The sequence below is a fragment of the Parambassis ranga genome, chromosome 12 (assembly GCF_900634625.1).
Source record: "Parambassis ranga chromosome 12, fParRan2.1, whole genome shotgun sequence".
NCBI lineage: Eukaryota > Metazoa > Chordata > Actinopteri > Ambassidae > Parambassis > Parambassis ranga.
The window spans coordinates 8425842-8446611 of NC_041032.1; the positions used below are offsets into that span (position 1 = coordinate 8425842).

Sequence of the window (20770 nt, forward strand, 5' to 3'; positions counted from 1 at the left end):
ATACTAGGCTGACCTTGAGGTTCCGATCGTGGACATCTGTTCCTCTGTTAACCCAACAGATGCAGTGATCCTCATGGTGGTAAATCTGTCAATACCTCTGACGTTATATACGTCTGTCCCACGCATCTAGCATAGCCAGCCACTAGCGTGAAATCAAGAGGAGTCTTCTTGATGTTGGGAGGTGGAAAAAGTGTGCCGAGGATATAGAATTCTCTATATCCTCGGCACATAGTGATGGTGCTTCTTTAGTGCAGTGCTGGAAGTTGTTTTTATTTCACATGGACATCGTGTGTCTTCATCAGGGGAAGCATTGCATATTATCTCTAAATAAGTCACTAGTTTTGTCATGGCTCAGTTGTTTTCTGGGTTGCTAAGGTGATAACTTCGTTTAGAATCACAAGCATGCACAAGACTATTAGGTCACTTACACTTAATCTTTGTGTTTGTTAAACCACCTTCTGGTTGCCTCATTTGTAACTGGATATTGAAAAATTAATTTAGCCTTTATGTAAACAGAAATGAAAACATTTCTTTATATTTCTATTTATCTTGTAGGTTAACCCAACAGACAAGTTCATTTTGTACTTATTAACAGCACTTTTTACGGTAAAAGCATATTTTACTGCTTGGTTGACAGCCTTTGAACAGATCTTATGTTTATTTTACACTTAATTACTTGAAGGAAAAAAATGGCGGCTGGTTAAAAACTCAGCAAAGAACTCGGGTTTTAGGGATGTCAGCTTTCAAGCGCTGTGTGTGTTAAGAGTGGGAGTGTGTGCGTTTTGATATATGACATAACAAATGATGTCACGGCAACAATTTGTCTAGGAGATAAAAAGAAGACGTGAAGTAGTTACATCAGAGGACGATGTGCCACTGATACATATTAAGATAACTGCAAGCTTTTTGTGTGCATAATGAAATCTATATAAAGAGTTTTAAAGTGCGATTGTTAGTTTATCATTTTTCCAGATTGTGGCCTCCAGTGTTGTGCAGAGTTTTAGCTCTAAGATTAAGCTTTCAGTATATTTTCCTTTTGATAGATTATGTATCATGTTATTTGTGATGTCCAAGACGAACTGTTGCAACACTGCAGTGCTCTCCCATTTCTTCGTTTGTCACTCCCTTTGCAGAGCCGGGAGATCTTGTAAAAGTCCAGCTGGGAAGACAAATTCCAGAGCTTCCAGGAAAAATGCTATCAGACAGCATAAGCCCAAATAACATTGCTGATTAATCATTTACTAACAGGCTCTGACGTCGCCTCATATGAGAGACATCCAAAGGCTAAGGCATTACTCACGCCGCCTGGTCTAACACACACACACACATATATACACAATAGAAACTGGACTTAGAGCTTGTGCCGGCCGCTCTCAGGCTCTTTTGGCCTGGTACCTGACTGTAGCTCGCGGACTAAGTTTGGTTTGTAATTCAAGCCCCCTTTTCTCTGAACAAGCAAAGCTCCAGCAGGTGACAGAGACGGAGAGGACCAAAAGCTGATTTGAGTTTTTCCTCCCAGTGAGAAATTAACCTTACCCAGAAACAGTGATTAATTTAACTTATCAGAAACACATGGTCAAACTTCTCTGATGAAAAAGCAAAGCAAAGCAAAATCAAAGGGCCAGATACTCTAGATCTAATTCATTACTGTATGTACATGTAGATGAATTGCCTCATCGACATCAATGGATCAAAGCAATACAGTTTCAGCAGATAGGATTACCAGACTTACAGTAATGATGTTTGCCTCTCACACGCAGATAAAAAGGGTAAGAAGAGGGTAAGAAAAAGAATTTAGTATCTCAGTAATCCATTGGTGCAATAAATAAATGATCTTCATGCTCATGTCTCCCTCATTACCTTAAAGCAGAACATATGTGCGCGGTGTCGTTTGTTTGTGTTTGTAATTAAAGACCTGTCACTTAGTCACACTTAAGTCTCCTCAGGCCAAGACACACACTAAGAGAGATGTCTGTTCTATAATAAAGCTAAATGAATCATTGTAATTATAGTCAGACGGGCGCTGGAAGGCAGCACCTCAGAGGCCTGTGAGCATGGGCCTTCGTTTGTGTGTATGGTGCCTTGGATGCAGGTGTAAAGCAAACACAGGACATCAGCCCAACAGCAATTATCACCGTAATACAGTCCAAGAAAGTATCCAGGAATTTAATGGCATACCTGCTAATGTGTCATTGCACCAGACAAATGGCTTTAAACAGCACCGTAATACCTTTTTTAAGATGGAAAATGATGCACACAGGCCAAGTTGGTCCATGAATGATGTTTTCATTTTTTGGGTTAAATCCTTCAGTGCAACCACTGTTAAACTAAGAGGGGAGTAATCAGGGTCAGGTGAAACAACACGACGGACCATGAATCACTAGGAAAATACCACACTTGATTAAAACTTGTATTGGGAATGTTAAGCAATGCTTTGGATTGCTTGTATTATTTCAGGGTTTCAGCTTTACTTATGAGATGCTGCCTCTCTTCTATCTGCCACTGTGTGCTGCTTTCCGCAGAGCATGACAGATTAAACACCTGCAGGGATTCCAGCCCATGTTTCTCCCTCTCAGGGTTTTAACTTCATGTAGAACACAAGGTGGTTCACATTTCTTCATGGACATAAATCACACCTCGTTATTTTGAGATCTATAAACATGTGCTCATTTATGTTGCCTGTATGGGACTGAATGACTTATGACACAATCTTAGTTAAATTTCCATTAGAAATGTGCTGACTCGTAGTAAACAAAAGAGATCCTAGGAGCAACTTTATCTTCACAGGATGACGAGGAGTAGTTAATGTCTGTAGATCCTACACAGCAGATTGTTTTGATTTTCTGGCCCACAACTTTGCTGCTTGTATTTCACTCTGTGCTCTCATCAGTGTCGTTTGCAGACGGATGAGACGCCTGTTTTGAGCGGAATGATCTGAAGATAGACTGCATGCTTACGAGCTCATCACTGAACAGTACACAGTCAAAATGATCGGCTGGCTTGTAAACACAGTGGAGAAAATGTGCTTTGTTACTTGATTGGCCAACATTATAAGACTTTTGATATGTGAGATATGTGATTATATATGAGATTTGATATGTGTTGTTTTCAGCTTGCTTTTATTTACCTTTTAGTCGATGGCACTAGAAACTGCAGTTCCTTAAATGGCCACTTGAGAGTGGCTCCAAAATGAGTTAATCCTTATAGACCTCAATGTTAGAATTATCAAGAACATTCAAACTTGTTTACAGCTGTTCATGAGTTTAAGTTATATTGTGGCATAAAGGCTGGATGTAGCTGACAGACGCTACCAGGCTAAAGTAAAAATCTAAGGTTAAAGCACAAGACCTTTAATCTCCAGTTTGTATTCTGTTCATGTTTTTTTTTTTCTAAAATTGATGGCATTTTGATGGGTTTAGTTTAACACGCATTGGATAAACAGACATATTGTATACAGTCATCAGGCGGAAACTAAAGTATTTCTAAAGTTTAGATATTGGAGCTTTTCACACACAGTGGTTGTGCTATCAGAGAATGTGAATCCGTCTCCTCTGGCTGTGGAGTGTTTAGTCTGAGAGCCTCAAACCACCATCTGCTTCACAGCTGCCTGTCAGAAGGTCTAATTAGAACAATGATAATGTCCAATCATCTATGCTACATTAGCCACAACCAATCAGGAGGTCAAAGTCAGAGGACTCAAAGAGCTAAATGAGTGGATTTATAATCATTACATATAACAACCAATCACAAACATATATCTGCTGCTTTGTTTAGCTTATGTGATGTATCATGCCAGTATAATCTGTACACTAGAGGTGGATTAATCCGTTAAGTCTTTCACAGCAACTCAACTAGAGGTCCATAAGTTGGGAGGGAGATATCTTAACATGGAGGGATTAACCTGCGTTCAGACAGAGCCTTAAGTGCCGAGGGACTTTTACACTCACTGACATAACAGCCCTTAAAAAACCTGCACTCTAACAGATTAGTATAACCCTGACACTACCTTCCCCTGAGTCTGACCCTTTCTCCGGTTATTCCCCTAAACCCCCAACATCAGTTACAGTACATTTTCCTCCCTCCTCCTCTTCCTCTTCATCCTTTCTCTCTCTCATGCCCCTCAGCCCTGACACCAGCCTCCCTTTGAAGTCCTCTTTTAAGAGCACAATTAACCCCCTCTTCCAGACACCGCACTCACTTCTCACCTTTTTAATAAGGCACTCATAGACAAGTGTCAGACCTTTTTTCTTTTTCTTTCCCACTCACATGCACACTTAGATCCACAGGTCCTTACAGCATGCCTGTAAATTCTTTGTCACTTGGCTGCAAACTCAGAGACCCCTTCCTGTGTGTGTGTGTGGATGGCGGTACTGTAACTGTGTGTTTGTGACGTTGAGAGACGGCAATTGAAAAGGAGACAGAGGTGGTTTCTGGTGTTTTGACTCAGTGTTAATGTAACTTCCGGTGCTTTGATACGAAGTGAATCAGTGGTGACTCGGGGGGGTGACAAGAAGCTATTAAGGCAGTCGACCACCTAATTGTTTCTCAGCATTGGCATTTTTTGTACACAATATCTACACAGTTCAATTCATTTCACTGACATACACAGAGAATTCCCGTTTTTTGGTCAGGAGAGAAGATCTTGGAATCTTGAAAAGAAGATGTGGTGTTCATTCTCTTGTGATTTGACCCAACGCTGCCAATTTCTGTACATGCTCAGGGTTTCCTGCACTGGCGGGATACATGGCCTCAGGCTCCCAGGATAATTTGGTGCAGGTGAATCTGGCTTTTGTGACTCAGCCTGTAGCACAAGGATGTTTCCTTTGTAATCCAGAATGAAGACACTAATGTGATGCACATCACATTTCGGACACTGCAAATGTTTACATGCTCATCCGTCACACAAAAAACTGTTCAACTTAAAGCAGCAGTTAACAACCGAGTCATATAGATATATTTATTTTGCGGCCTGCAGTGCTGTTTATGCATAGAGACCATTTTAGTTTTAAGATAATGGAATGAGAGCACACAACAGCAATGTGACTTCCACAAATGGCTCGGTTACTCAAGACAATCCACAGACCATGTGGTGAGCAACTTCATGGAAGAAGTATTTTTTACCACACTTTCAGCCCTCATCTACAAATATGCAGTTATAATGCAATAATCTCTAGTTAGATTTTCCAAGAGAAAAAAGGATCAATCCAGTTCAGATAATGAAAAGTTGTTCTTTGTGACAAAATATATTTATATCAATGACATTATTAATGTGCTCTAGCCACTTGCATGAGGGAATGAGTTATTGACTTGACTGTGCCCTTTCTGTCCCCTGTTTAAGATTAAACAGCACTCAAGTGCTGTTTAATCTTAAACAGCACTAATTTGCTAGAAATTCTTGGAGCACACTGTTTAGTCAGTGAACACCTCCTCTCTCTCAGCCAAAACTACACAGATTCCACTTACGTTTGAGCATGAAACACACATCTTTTCATCAGTCAAACGTGTGCATTGGGGTCCACAGCTCAGCAGCTTTACGAGCACTGACATGGATCTAAGCCTGCTGAGCAATGAGTTAGATTGAGAGGATATTCCAAATGCAAACACAGACGTGTCATTTTCCTATAATAACTTCCTCAGAAGCGGCAGCAGCTCAGTGTTGAGCTATTTAAGACCAGCAAGCATTTGAGGAGGCAGGATTTTCCTTCCCCACTCCTCTCTCCCTCTGTCGCTCTCTTTCTGTCATTAATAATATGATATTGTCCCATCTGTCGGGGGAGCCAGCGTGGAGCACGTGTTTCCAGTTAGGCTCATCAGAACCTGATGTGGGGAGGCCGAAGTGAACGAGAGGGACTGAAACTGGGAAGCCTGCATGGCTGGCCTGGAGTGGGAATGTCAGCACAGGGCAAGATAATTAAATCACAGGGTCTCCATTATTTCAGGTATACACTTAAGTGATACGTGAAAATTCACAAAGTCTGTTTGGAATCAAGAGGAGCCGTGGGAAAGATAGTCAGAGCAGCAAAAATTATTCAATAAAAAGTCAAATAAACCTGCCGTTCTCACATGATTGAACATTTTTTCCTTTACTGAATCTTTTTCTCATGGCTCTCTGCCAAATATTTATTCTTCACAGTATACAAGTGATTGTGTAATTATGTTGTGAATGATTGGTTCGGTTTGTAAGGTGCCCTGGGACACGAGTAAGTCGACATCACCATTAACATATTTGTAAGATGCTTTAATGTAAAACCTAAACAAGAAAATGGCCTGATCAAAGGCCCTGTTCTCCCCACTGCTATTACCCCACCTCCAGACTGTATTGCTACAATCATTCTGTGCTAAATCAGATGCAGAAATAAACATCTCCAGGGTTTGCATCTGTAGCCAAAACTCTCTCAGATCAGGGACCGTGTCCAACTATCCCACATCTATTACAGAGGAAAGCAATAAGTTTGATCTGTGATGGTGCACATTCTTAATGCTCTGAATATTATCAATAACTGAAGATTACACAAATTACACTAATAGAAATTAGGAACCAAATTATGGCTTTTGTGACCAACGATGCACTACTTCTGGTGTTTTAGTGCCGTCTTCCACAGTCCTGAGTGTAACTGTATCTCTGTGACCTGGGTTATGGCTGTAGTCGGTGCTATGATGTCAGGCAATATCATCAGTGTGCGTCGAGATGGTGAAGCAGTTTGTAGGGAAATACCCTTCAATTTAAAGCAATCTATAGAAATCATCGAGCTTTTCTCTCAAAAGCCAGAAACCTGAGAGCCAAGGCCGCAGTCTGTGATGTCATCCTGGTCAGTTGCCCGTAGTGACAGATAAGATGTAGTTGAATTTTTGGAAGTGATATAAAATGTTTGTTTCCTCACAGGAAATGTTCCAGCGTCCCACTTTTCCAACTTTCCCAATTGATTTTCTATGGACCTGTGTGAGCTGGTCGCAGAGGGACGACATTAAACGCTCTCATGCTGAATATAGATTCAGCAGTAAGGAAATTTTATATTGTAATGGTGTAATTCAGATGAGCTTCCTGTGCCTTTCATTCCAAAGATCTGGCCTCCGTCCTGTGTCAGTACCCTCCCCTCCCTCATTATTTCTATTGTGTAATGTTTCACGGGCTCCTACCAAGAGCCAAATGAAAGGCTGCTCAAAAGCATCTTTGCATTAATATCATCTTTCATCTATTAAACACAGGTTCAAGGGCCGACGTAAGATGCCTTAAGGGAACACAACCCGTTGATTTCGAATCAGTTCGATTTGGTTTGCTTCACAGAGGAGTGCTTTTGAATGCTTTCCATCAAAGGATGGTCTTGTAGTTGAATTAAAACCTTGTTTTTCACCAGCAAAATTTCCAAAGTTAGTGTTGTCTTCACTGCGTACACTGTGTGTGTGTGTTTCGTGCCTTTTTTGGTGCATGCCTTCACATGCATGAGTGTGTGTGTGTGTGAGTGTGTTTGTGGGCCACAGTAGGCTGCAGGCGAGGTTACATCTTGCAGCAATTAAGCTGCATGCGTCTCTTACGCCCCTCCATTCATCTACTGCAGGCTCTTATTTCAAGGCCAGCCTGCATTACACAAACTGAGAACATTAGATGCCTTGGTGAGTGAACACAGCAACAAACATGTTGCACTCATCAGTTAATTACTCGACAATAAAATGTGGTTGCATTAGATGGAACATGAGCGTGTTAACAATGTTGACAAACCATAGCGTTCTGAAGCGGGGAGGGTGGGGGAAGGCAGAGGGGCAGGTGAAGCAAGGGATGTTATGCAAAGTTATACAAATTTGTTCATGTGTCAAACACATCTTATTTCATTACCAGACCTCCCATTAAAATACCCCTGTGGTCTCAATGTTCTGCCAAAGAGAGGAGCCACAGGTCAGTGAGAATCACTCTTTTTCCTCCCTGCTGACAACATGCAAGTAGTTATCATGGCTGAGATTACTGACATACCGAAACCTTTCACTGTTGATAGAATCCTGGATAGTAAAAGGAAATTCCCCCTCAGATTGCTAAGAGGCACTTAACTTGACTAAATGTCACCAGAACACAGCAGATAATCAACAAACAAACAAGCAGCCCATTGGGGGTGTAGGGCTGCATGCTTAAGTATTGTTTATGGAGCTTTGGAGCTGTGTTTTTGGAAATTAGTGCGTAGCAAGCTCCACACTGCCTGTACACAAGTGCTGCAGTGGGTTCTGTTATTCTGCCTACAATCTCGGTCACATTTAATAGATTCCTTTGTAAATTGATCTAGTGCCGTATCTTGGAAAACAATGAAAAAATGTTGATGACTTATCCTGCAGTCAGGGCTGTTAACATCTGCCTCTGTGAACAAAACATAGCAGATATCTTCTGCTGACAGCAGTGAATCTGCTGCATCAGCCTGGACGATCGATCGACTGATGCTTACACTGTCATTGATGCATCAAACGACATGGTGCACAGATTACTGTAATTTCCCACCATAGGAAAATGTTATGACATCCACAACAGTGACACATGTTGCTGTGTGCACATCTTTTCATGTACAGATGTACAGTAATTCCTGGTAGGGAAAGTGATGCTCCGTCACCACGCTTTGCTGTTTGACACACATGTAGAAGAAATCTCTGAACACAAACTAAAAGGGTTGTTGTTTGGATGTCTCTAATAGCAGCTAAAAATGTTCAGAAATACTTCATTAGCACAACAGCAGGAAGGAACTGCACACACAACAGGCAGACACAAGTACCGACACTTGAGCAGATATCACAGGACAGCTTGCTGAGAGCAAGCATACGGCTTATGACGCACATGAGCAAGAAGCCATTCAACAATATTTACTAAGCACACAACCCCTGATTAGTCGGAAATACACAGTCTAAACAAATAGTTAGAAAAGTCACGGATAGAAAATTTAAAAAATGTTGTAACAGAGGCGATGTGGCAGCTGAAACTGCACAACTTTATTGCGGCCATTGTTAATCAATAGTAAGACATGGTTGTCAAGAAAACTCAGAGGCTGACCTCTTCATCAGCAGCTTCCTTCTCAGGCTTCTGGCAGCTGATTCACGTTTGCGCGCTGCTTCAGGAGGAGTGTGTCGGTGGCAGATTAGTCATCCTCCCAGTGATTCAACATACACACTTGTCCCTCTCTCCTGATCTGCAACTTCTGCTTCTCCATGTTTTTTTCTCCTGGCCACAAACTCTTCTCATTTCCTCCCCGAATAGGCTCGTTCAGCTGCCTTCCTCTCCTGGGCATTGACCTTTGGTTATGACTTCCCAGCATCATCTGAACTCCTCTCCGCCACATGTCATTTCTGAATTGTCTTTTTTAGACACAGTTCATCTTTGAACATCTGTATAATTACATCTGCATAATTAACTCCATGTAGACCTGATTTGTGCTTTGAGGCTCCTCAGGGTTTGGTCTCAGATGATGATGATGATTTGCCATTATATGGGCTAAATCAATGAACTTTCAGTTCAGCAGTGTACACTGCTAAATTTCAAATTATATATAAAATTGGAAATTACCTAAAAAAAAAAACCCTGAAACAACAAATACTAATTTAATCTTATTCAAACAACGTTTGAAAGGGTCATTTCTTTTCCATCCTTGTCAGATATCCTGACATTAAACATTCAAGTTGAGCAGAGTTCATCCTGTCACTTACACACTCCAGACTTTGAGATTTTTCTGCTGCCCAGGATGCCTGACAAATATAGACCCTAACTGGATTAGAATCACAGCACCAGATCTCTCTGCACTAACCCCCAAGGCCTGAGGGCAAAACGTGTGGGAAAGCAAGATTGACAGGAAGTTGTCGTGTAAAGGCAGAGGTGTGTGTGTGAGTGTGTGTGTTTGCCCAGCGGGCAGAACACCAAGCCAGGGCAGGAAACGAAGTGGTTGTGCCACCGATTAGAGGAAACAGAACAGTGGATAAATTACTCTGAGTCAGGCTGGCAGGACTTCTAAAGGGCCAAAGCTGAGTGGACATTGAGGGTGGACGGAGTGTTGACATGGTGGATGGTGTGGCCTAGCCAACAGGAAAACAAACAATGCATTTGATATTTTTTAGGGCTACAGAGTCTGAAGTGTGTGCTTCTTTTGCTGATGTTGGAGGATGATCAAGAAAATGCTTGTGCAGAATGACACATTTAAGGGGAAAAACCCTGACAGTGAGTTCCCATGAGTAGCATCAGAGTTCCAACAGATATCCCCTTGTTTGGTGTCATCAACAGAAGTTCTCAGCTTCAGAGTGATCAAGCAGTCTCATTTATTTAATAATTTGTTTATTTTTTTTGCTGTTTCCTATATCTGCGAGAAGAGACCACTCACACTGTGAGCAGTGAGAGCAAGTGTTGACAAATGCTGCCATCTAGTGGTCATTTATTGTCTGTCCAGTCTTGTTCTTCTGATTTTTTTTTGTTGTTTGTTTTTTACTAAATAACCAAAGCAACTTACACAAATTCTTTGTTATAACAGACATATGGCTCTGAATCATGTAACATGTTAGTGTTGGAAAGCTTGATGATTGTTGAGAGCTGGAATTTCTCGTGTGAATACAGTGTTGGCAGACAGTGAAAATATTTCAACAAGCTGATATGGGAGGAATATGTTTTCTCTCTGTTAAAACCTCAAAATATTCTTGGGTTATGGGAATGGAAGGATTTACCAGTCTGTTACAAAGATTGAATCTTAATTGCAGAAATCAAACATGCACTTAAGAAATGCCATTTTGATTAAAGCTTTGAGTGCGCTGGTGGTGCACTATTGCCTCACAAGAAGATTTCTGGTTCGAATCTGCTTGTGGCCTTTTATTGTGAACGTTACATGTTGCCTATTGGTGTGAGCATGACTGGTTGTCTGTCCTATGTGTTAGTACTGCAACATACTGGCGGCCTGTCAGGTGTGTACCCCGCCTCTTGCTCATTGACAGCTGGGCTAGGCTCCCTGTCACCCTGTAGTACAGGACAAAGCAGGTTAAGAACATGGATGGATGGATGAAACAGTATTACCAAAGCATTTGATATTTTTTCTCTTGTAGGAACATAACTGCATGTAACAGGAGAAATGCACTACCAGCCATGACTTGCATGGTAAACTGCAGTAAGAGGAAAAAAAGTTGTATTTAATGGGAAAAAAACTGCAACTCTGTACTTAATCCAACATGAAACAAAGCAGCACATAATATCTTCAGACTAAAAGATTGTATAATTTAAATGCTCTTATAACAGATAGACACAAACGGATAACCGCATAGTATTTTTTACATTTATTAAAGTGGGCAAACAGACATTTTTTTCTTGTCACTACAAAACTGTTAGTAAAGAAACAACCGAAGCTGTTTGTTTTCCCTTTCTCAATATAAAACATTTCAGTCAAAGCCTAGAGACAAAAAATAAAGTGGTTGATGACACTGTACCCTAGAACCTATAAAGACACACAAAAATTCAAACAGATCTCAGTCAGGTGTGAAAAAACAAGATACAAATTCATTTAATGTGCCTTCAGTTACACAGTGTCAGTGTGTATGCTGGACACCGCAGAGAAGTAAGGTGATCTCTAAGTGCATATGGCTTTGAGAGAAACAGCAGTAAGGCAGAGGAGTGTGGTGTGAAACAGTTTAGAAGCCTCTAAATGAAACCTGTTCTGTACCTACAAAAAGCACTGACGAGAAAATGCAAATAAATTAATAAGGTGGTGGAAGGAAGCCAGGTGAAGATCATGTATAGCCAGAAAGAATACTGTCTGATTACAGGCACGTGTCAGGAGAAACCTCATGTCAGTCATGATTTATATACCGTTCAAACACCACACTGTAAGATGAGACGAGAGGAAGAAGTAAAAGTCTTACTGTCCTCTGAGTCAAAGTATTGCGCTCATACTGTTTTGTTACAGTTAAAATGCTTGTTTTTACTACAGTAAACAATGTTAGACAATTATCTGTGAAATATGTATAACAGGAAAAACAACTATTACTGAGGTGACAGTAGAAGAAATAGTGCGTTGTTATACTTGAGGAAAAAGAACCACACAAAACACACAAGGCCAGTAAAAACACAGCTATTACACTCTAAGTACAGTTACTTAGAAAACATCACATACAATTCAGTAAAATATATATTTTACGCTTCTTTGCCTGGTAGGAAAATCGCAATAGAATCTTTTTCTTCATAGAAGTGTGGCCAAAACTAAACAATCTGTGGGATTTTTGGACCTGGGCACATGCATTGTTCTGAGGGCACAAATAATTTAGATTGCATCAGGAAAACATAGACAACATGAAACATTTAGAGGAGAAATAAAATAATACTAACACTGTTGTATCATAAAATAGATACTTAGAACAGCAGCGCCAACTGTTGTTTTTCTAAGCGCACATTGTAACAGAACCTCACTGAACTGATTAGAGCACACACAAAGTAAACACACAGGTTCAAATTACACATGTGCAACTGCATTTGATTTTTAAGGTGAGTGCACATTTTCAGTGTACTGTTAACATGTACTTTAAACATTTGGCTGGTACAGAATGCTGGGCTGTTCCCCAAAAACATTTTCCATTGTAACATCGATGGCCTTTAAGTCCCATTTATACCTGGTATGAACATGAGATCTGAACATGTGATCATTTTTCGGCTGCTCTGTTGGCTTAGCTTAACTTTGCTACCTGTAGCTTTTGGCAGACTTGCTTGGGTTAGGAAAAGACACCAGGTGTTAGAATTTATCCATCTGGAGGGTCACACTGGTGTAAGGATTGAACTGGTGTTTGTTGTGTTATGCTTCTATTTACACCTTGCAATATAATGCCTTTTTTATCCAGTTGAGATGTCCAGGAGCAGATCACGTGTTAGCACCAGGTGTACTTGGGTCAAAATGACATTTGCAAAAGGCAATGAACACATCTTTGTAAACCATTTCCTTATAACAACGAAATACTTAGGGTTTATCCAGAGGCACCATGTGTCAGGGCTGTCCTGTGATCACTTTTCTTCAAAGACAACATGCTTTTTGGGAAACTGTTCCTAGTGAGCCCTCAGCAGGCCTCCTTGGCTTGGCTTGGCATCTTGCACATCATCAGTATCTGCTTCAAGGCTTTTTGCACATCCTCATCCATCTGACCCTATCATAACAAAGCACAGATTCAGTGAATCAACCAGATTAAAATAGAATTATTTTAAATATTCATGAATTATTTTCATTATTGATGTAAGATCTGGGTAGATGACGATTAAAAAATGTACATTAAAGTAATATTGCCACTACCACTGTCTAATGTAGGGAGACAAAATCTTTGTATTTGTCATATTTTGGGTGAACTAACCCTTTAGAAGTTACCACTGACAAGGATTTGTGAGGAAAAAAAAAGTAAAATACCTGAACAGCATAGAGGAGGTGCATTCTGTAGACTGACACTATTTCATGGTGCTGCTTCTTTGACTCCTACAGAATAAAACTGTATTAGTATTTAAAGTACATTTACATTAGGCTTGAAAATGGTTACATTTTATTCAAAGATGAGTGGAATAAATCTTACAGCTAGCTGGTACTGCAGCTGTTTGATTTGTTGCTGCATCGTCTCCAGCTGTTGGTTTTGCTGCTGCCTCTTGGAAGGGGAACATGAGCTGTATGAGAGCTGTGACAGGCTGTTTAAGGCATCCTTTAGTTTCCCTACCTCCCGAGACAGATCATCTATCTGAAAGGAGACAAAAAAAACAGGTTAATGTATGTGCTCTCATACCCACTGTTAAGAAGCACATTGGTTGAGTGGTGATTATTTGGGCTTGTTTTGCAGCCACGGGACCTGAGCAACCATGAACTCCTCTGTATACCAGTGCATTCTAGGAGCAAGTGAGGCTATGTGTCTGTACATTTAAGCTTGCTTGAAATTGTGCAACATGACTTTGATGATTTTTGAACATGACTGTAAATGTACTGTATGTCCAAAGGGAGCTTATCCTATAATCTACCAGCTTGTTACTGACCCTCTTGTTCTTTTCTCTTTCAGAGGCGACGTGATTTTCCACCAGCTGCTTGAGCTGACACACAGCATCCTGCGACTCGGCCAGTCTGGAGGTTAATGTCTGGTTCTCCTTCTCCCTTGACATCACCAGCTCCTGCAGAGCTTCCAGCTCTGCATGATTGTCCCGTGCCTGGTGGATAGATAAAAGAGGTTAGTTAGGTAAATGTTTGATCCTCTCTGTGAATATCTAGATTTGTATTCTCCTCCCACCTTTTGCCATGCACCAGCAGCCTCCAGAGCCATCTCATCCTGCTTCCTCAGTGCCCCCTGGAGGAGCTGCGTCAGATTGTTCACCTTGCCCTCCAGCTGCTCTCGCATTGTCTCATGCTCCACACAGGATACTGAGTCATCTGTTGTGACGTCTTTCTCTGTTGTCAACCTGTTTTTGAAAGACACACAATAACTATGTGGTACCAGCTATAGCTGAAGTGCAGTTGTTTCATGCAAAAAGCTCTACTCACCTGGTCTGAAGAGCCTCCACCTGCATGGTTTTCTCATGCAGCTGCTCTCTCAAGGCTTCTAATTCGCTTTCCAACTCTTTGATGGCATTTCCAAGAGATGACATAACCTGTGTGTGGTCGGCAAGGGCCACAGAGCTCTGTGCCTGAGCCTCTGCCTCCTGCTTCAGGAGTGAAATGTTCGCTTGAGCATCTTTGTACTTTTTCTCAGCTTCAGCTAGCGATGCCTGCAGTTCCTCCACCTTACTGTTCAGGACCTGAACCTGTTGTTGCTCTGAGGAGGAGGATGAGGCTGCGCTGCTCTCAGCCAGCTCTTTGTGAGCAGCACTCAGCTGACTCTTGGTTTCACTATAAGAGTGTGAGAGCTCTAGCAAGCGACGCTGCAGCCCTGCAATAACCTCATTTAGCTCAGCCTTCATCTCTTCAAAGTCTTTGGCTGCAGCTTCAACAGGCACTGTGCCCCTCAGAGCCTCCTAGAGAACAGGAAGGAATAGTAGAGATTGAGTCAATAATGAGACAATATTTAAAGATGCAAGTAGACAAAAAGGATGTTATTATTACCTGGAGCACCCTGACTTCCTCCTGTGCCTCCTTGTACAGCTCCTCAATCTTTGCTGCCCTCTGTTCTTTCTCCTTAACAATGCATCTTTCTTCCTCTGTCCTCTTCAGTTCCTCTTCCAGCTGCCTGATTTGCTGAACTGCTTTATTCTGCTCAGATCCTGATTGGATGAGCTGGGCCTTCAGCTGTTTTACTTCTTGTTCAAGTGTGGATGATGAACGTCTGCCGACCTCCTGTTTTTCTCTAAGATCACTGTCTGCCCTCCCCATCTGTGTTCTCAGGTTGTCTACTTCCTCCACAGCTTGGTGGTATCTCTCTTGGGTGTCTGTCAGCTTTGCCTGCAGTTCAGCTAGACTCTCTATCAACTCTTCCTCTCTTCCTTTTTCTCTGATGGCTTCATCCTCTTCTCTCTCTCTGCTTCGCTCAGGTTTCAGCTGAGCCTGAAGTGATCGGTTTTCCTTCCTTGTTTCAAGCAGTTTTATTTGAACACTCTCAAGTGCCTGTCTCAACAGTCTGATCTCCTCTTTGCTCCCTCCTCTCCCTCCTTCACTCTCCTCTTCCTCCAGCATTACAGAGTGGTGTTCCCCTTCTTCTTGGGTGGTGGAAGGGACCTGAGGCAGAGGATCAAACTCATCCTGGGTAGAGTGGAAGGAGGAGTTGGAGGCCATGCTGTCAGGACGACTGGCATCCTTCAGGTCCTCATTTGCTTGGAGGCATGGATGTTTCTGTGAGGCAAAGATTGCAGAGGTAATCATGACTTCCTCACTTGCTTTGTCTTAAATACATAGTGTACTAATGTTCCTTTGAGTATGTTTAGTAACGTTTTTTGGCAAAACCCTTGCACATGAATGAAAGGGTTACATACCTTAATCTTGCTTGCAAGTTGCTGGTTCTCCAATGTAAGAGCAGTAATCTTGGCTTGCAGAGCAGAAACCAGAGCTGCAGATGCTGTAAAACTCTGCTCGACCTGCCAGCACAGACACACATACATTAACATGCCACATAGAGGCAGTGTTAAGGACCAATAGCTACCTTCTGAAAAACAACACAAGTCCTGACACGTCTTGAGCTTAGGTTAGACCTCCTTTAAAAATGCTGAAGGTTAAACAGTTCAGTTGTTTGTCAGATAACTGAACTAAACAAAAAGTTAAGTGTTAATTAAAATGAACAGGTTCTTTATGTAAGTTTATCATACATACAAAGTTATTTAAGATGAAAGTCAAAATATCCACTATGTGCATTATTGCCAACATAAAAATCTATAACATGTTTTCTTCACATTGGAACTCTTAAATTAGTTATTAGTAAATTAGTTTGTTTCTACAGCATGAACATAGTGAATGTATGCCAGTGTACTTTTACTCTGATGCCATTATTGTTGTCCCACTCCTTTAACACACCTGGTTTAAAACCTGCTTATCTGTGTCATTTTTTACCTTTATATCCAGCTCAGGACCAGTCGCTGTGTCCACCGTCTGCTTCAGGTCTTCGATTGTCTCCAGCAACATGTTTCTCTCCTCATGAAGCTTCTCGACCTCCTCTCTCAAAGCTGCTCCTCGAATCTCATCCTCCTTTCAAAAAAGGGGAGGAGAATGAAGCAAGGAGTGGCGGGAAGGAAGAAAACAGACACCAAAGAGAAAAGCATATAAAAAAGGTAAGAAAACCTGGTATATGATGTCAATGAAGTGACAGGTCAATGACCACAAACAAAAAGCTTCAACTGATCCTAAATGTGGCTGCCTGTGTTGGAGAGTAAATCCTGTTCCAAGAGTCTTATCTAAACAGTAGTTATGCAGTCTTCAAGTGTGGAACCAAAGCAAAACACAATGCTGACTACTTTTAAATCCAGCCTAAAGAACTACCTGTTTATAGTGGATTGTATGTGTTTTTTATGTTTTTAGTATGTTTCCCATGCTTTTCCCTGGATACTCTCAAAACCCCCTTTGATTGACATCGGACATAAATGCTAAATTAAGTAAAATTGTATATGTATATAGAGCATTCTACTAAAAAATATTTCTATATCTAAGCATATACCCCACACATCAACACATAGACATGGTGGGGAGTTGAACTGCTGATCTTATGGTTGGTAGACAACCACTCTTACCACCTGGGCCACAACCACCCTAGCAGCCTTCTTGTCGTACCTTGTAGTTGAAACTCTTGGGAGTGTCACTTTTGTTAGATGCAGGAGTTCCAGTAGATGTAATGACAGAAGGAGAGGACGGTCCCGAGCTCTGAGGAAGGATTATGTTTAAGGATTATTTTTTCTGTATATGATGTCTTTAAAAACTAAAACTCATTTGTTCCTGAGCTCTAAAACGTAAACCTCCTGACACATGTGTTTGCAATCTGTTTGCATAGAAACAAAGGACATATTTAGATCTTAGAAAAACAAAATATCAAAACATAAATTAAAAAACAGTAATTGAGAAACTCAGTAATCTGTACATACACAAAAACTTTTAGACTATACTCACATACTGTAGATTGGACTACTCATTTTAGGAATATACTGCAGACATGCATTCATATTAATACAAAGAGTGGCACACTGATACAAGCTGACAGATACACAGAGAGACATGCTTTTACCTGCAGTGGGCTAATAGGAGGTGGAGGTGCTTTTCGTTTTTTGGGAGTTGTGATCCGTTCATCACTTAGCTTAGCTACTTGATCATGCTGAGGAGCCAGCGGAAAGAGGCAGAGTGAAGAAGGCATCAAAAAGAGAGAAACAGAAAGGTGGGGGGATCAGTGCTGGTTAGTAAGAGGGAAGTTGATCAATGAGTGCTACAGTAAGAATTGTTTTTCAAAAATAGAAAACTAACAGATTTTAGGAAATTTCATACTACACAACACAGGAGCAGTTGATGTGTAGCTACACTATTCAAGCTTTCATTCATTATTTTAGCTCTTTTTCACATGAATCATCTTGTCATACAAACATATTTAGAGGTATACACTCTTCACACTTGATTGGTGGTATAAAAAGTAGTGAAAAATGAGAATAGTGTCTTACCGGTGGACTTCTTGGACATTTGGAATCTGTCAAAAAAATGGAAGGACACCAAAAATAAAAAAATTAAATCTATTAATAATTCCAGACCTTTTTGAATATGTTACATGTCTGCTGCAGGGTATCGTTTATAGAGCACTGCATACAGGTCTGAAAAACAAATCATCTGAAAAAAAACCTGGCAATTACAGGAGTGGTACTGCAGATGGCAGTGTTGGCTTTGTTGAAACTAGAGGAGTACATAGAGGCAATGCCTTTATGTGTTTATATTGTATTGTTCATCTTGTAATAAAAAACGATCTAAGGACCAACTACATCTGAGGTGGGAAAACTGGACAAGGCAGGATCAACCACTATTTGATAAAAAAAAAACAAGCAATTTTGTGATCAAGTAAAGTACTCATGTTAACTATAAGATAAGGTGTGCAGTGTAGCCCTTACCTGAAACTGGGTGTCTGTTAAGTGTAGCCATGAGAGCAATTTTGGCTTCAGCATTGCCTGACAGCTTGATGTAGTGTACAACATCGTGGCCTTCTAAGTCCACAGCTGCCAGGTCTGCTCCTCGCCGAACGAAGACTTCGACAGCAGAGACTGCATTAGACTCTGCTGCAAGCATCAAGGCTGTCCTACAAAACAGATGGACCCAGGTATGTATTGATGAACAAAAGAATAACCAATACGTGCATTTTTGTTTTTTCTGTTTTTACCTGCCAGTGTTGTCAGAAGTGTTGATTTCAGCACCACAGTCCAGCAAAGTGCTGCAAACTTCAGCATGACCATGTTTGGCTGACAACAGCAAGGATGTGACACCATCCTTTGGAACAGGCAATATAAAGGCATTAGATATGACCACGGCTGAAGCAGGACAAACTAACACATTCATAAGGGCACACACACAGGCAACATATCATTATGACATTGGGATGTGGGCCTTGACAGGGAGTATGGTAACTATCTGTATCTGTGTGGTGAGAGAAATCTCAGATCCATGTGAAAATGGACTGAATGTCTCCTACTGTAAATGATTTTCCCAATAGATAAACAGAAAGTCCAAAGTTGTTCTTCTTTCTACAGTGCTGGGTGTTTTAATATAAGTGAAATATGAGCAAGGGAAAATCCCCAAATGATGTAACTGCCGTTTAAATGAATGAACTCAGTGGTTGACTGCACATAGCTGACAGACTGCAGCTGTATTTCATGCCACAATTTTCCAGCAGGATTGATGGATCCTAACCCCAAGTATGACCTTTAACCTAACCTCAACCTTCTATTACCCAAGTCCAAGCTAAACAGTCGATTGGCTAAGATTGTTGAGGGTGGTGTCCAGGCTTAAAGGGACTCCTGAGTCCAGGACAATAGTGCTGAATAATCAAGTAACTGACTTCACAGTGAAGAACAATGCTTTCTACAGAGCTTTCAGATCATTAACAATGAAACAAAAAGTCATTTTCACTGAAAAAAGTAAAAGAATGTGAAGTAACTGCAAAGTGTGTCAGCATACTTGTGTGTTTTATATTACAAGGCTGCCGTTTCCACGCACCACAGAGAACAAAACTATGTTCCTGGTTCCTCTGAGTTCAGCTAAAGACTTTAACAGCCACATGTCTGCTCTGCTCAGTCTGTGTTTCAGGTTCTCTGGAATCTCTAAGACAAAAGTAATTCTGTTCCCCTGTGCATAATAGCTTCAATGTGTGTGTGGATGTATGAGGCTGCACAGGTGTATTAATGCTTTACTTGTGTTTACGACTTGCTGTCATGCTGTCAGTTATTTAAAGCCAAGATTATCCGAATTTGGGCAACAGGGTAAAACCTTGGCAGAGTTGAAGTGGGGCAAGTATCTAGTGTTGGAGCTGAGGAGGCCTGCTGATCATGACAAACCATGACCCTGTTTAAAGTTTAAAGCAATTCTACATGGAACAACACTGCATCCAGACATTTGCCAAATCAAAATTGGCTTTAAATCTTAACTATTGATTTCAAAAAACAGCATGTTGAATCCAACATCTATTATATTAACTGGACCTTAAATATTCCCTCATGGCCTGACTTTAGCTACTTTAGCCTCTGCAGATGGAGCATGGCAGATCTATTTTATATACAAGTGGCCAGCTTAATGTATACCATGCATCATATTGAAGCATCCCTGTGTAAAATAAAAAAGCAGTAAATACAGTCTTGCCTTCCATTCCTTCCACAGGGATGCAAGAAAATTACAAGGCCATGTTGTGTCTGTTAAGTTTTATAGTACATAATTACCACTGTCTCTGAGCAGAATTAAGGTTTACACTTACATGATTTTTATATAAACATTCTTTGTCCAACATATGTTTGACCTGGCAGATGTTACTTAGTTTCTTTCTAGATCCTGCCTTGTATTTATTTAAAACGAATATAGATCAGGTACAGATACAGCATACTGCAAGCCCAAGGCTAACAAGCTGGCATGATATACTCTGCGTAAAAACACATCCGAATGAATGAGCAATATGTTCCAGACAACTTTGAGGTTTGCAGTCGGCATGTCCACTAAAGGAAAGAACTTCTCAAACCTCCCATGCACATTTGCAGATGATTAGGTCAGTAAGACCAAAGGCTGTTCGATATAAGCAACATAAGACTTTCTCCTGTTTTATCAGAAACCAGCAAAACTATGACAATAGGTCTGTCATGTTACATGTAAAAACTGTAAAACATATTGCTTATAATCTC

The 20770-nt window shown here is 40.9% G+C and overlaps 1 protein-coding gene across 2 annotated transcripts in view; it reads right to left on the reverse strand.

Annotated features, from left to right (window-relative positions):
* Positions 1-11259: 11259 nt before the first annotated feature.
* rai14 (retinoic acid induced 14) overlaps positions 11260-20770 on the reverse strand; it is a 30357-nt gene continuing 20846 nt past the window's right edge. Inside the window, exons 8-22 of one of the 2 annotated variants that reach the window (XM_028417202.1) lie at positions 18769-18875; positions 18503-18687; positions 18065-18090; positions 17641-17727; positions 17193-17282; positions 16479-16613; positions 15908-16009; positions 15045-15767; positions 14487-14956; positions 14236-14404; positions 13988-14155; positions 13678-13698; positions 13540-13608; positions 13380-13445; positions 11260-13125 (exon numbers count right to left, since the gene is read on the reverse strand). In XM_028417202.1, the coding sequence (XP_028273003.1) occupies positions 13039-13125; positions 13380-13445; positions 13540-13608; positions 13678-13698; positions 13988-14155; positions 14236-14404; positions 14487-14956; positions 15045-15767; positions 15908-16009; positions 16479-16613; positions 17193-17282; positions 17641-17727; positions 18065-18090; positions 18503-18687; positions 18769-18875 (2505 nt within the window). In that variant the 3' untranslated portion in view covers positions 11260-13038. Of the gene's footprint in view, positions 13126-13379; positions 13446-13539; positions 13699-13987; positions 14156-14235; positions 14405-14486; positions 14957-15044; positions 15768-15907; positions 16010-16478; positions 16614-17192; positions 17283-17640; positions 17728-18064; positions 18091-18502; positions 18688-18768; positions 18876-20770 lie in introns of both variants that reach the window. The other variant, XM_028417201.1, reaches the window with a different exon arrangement.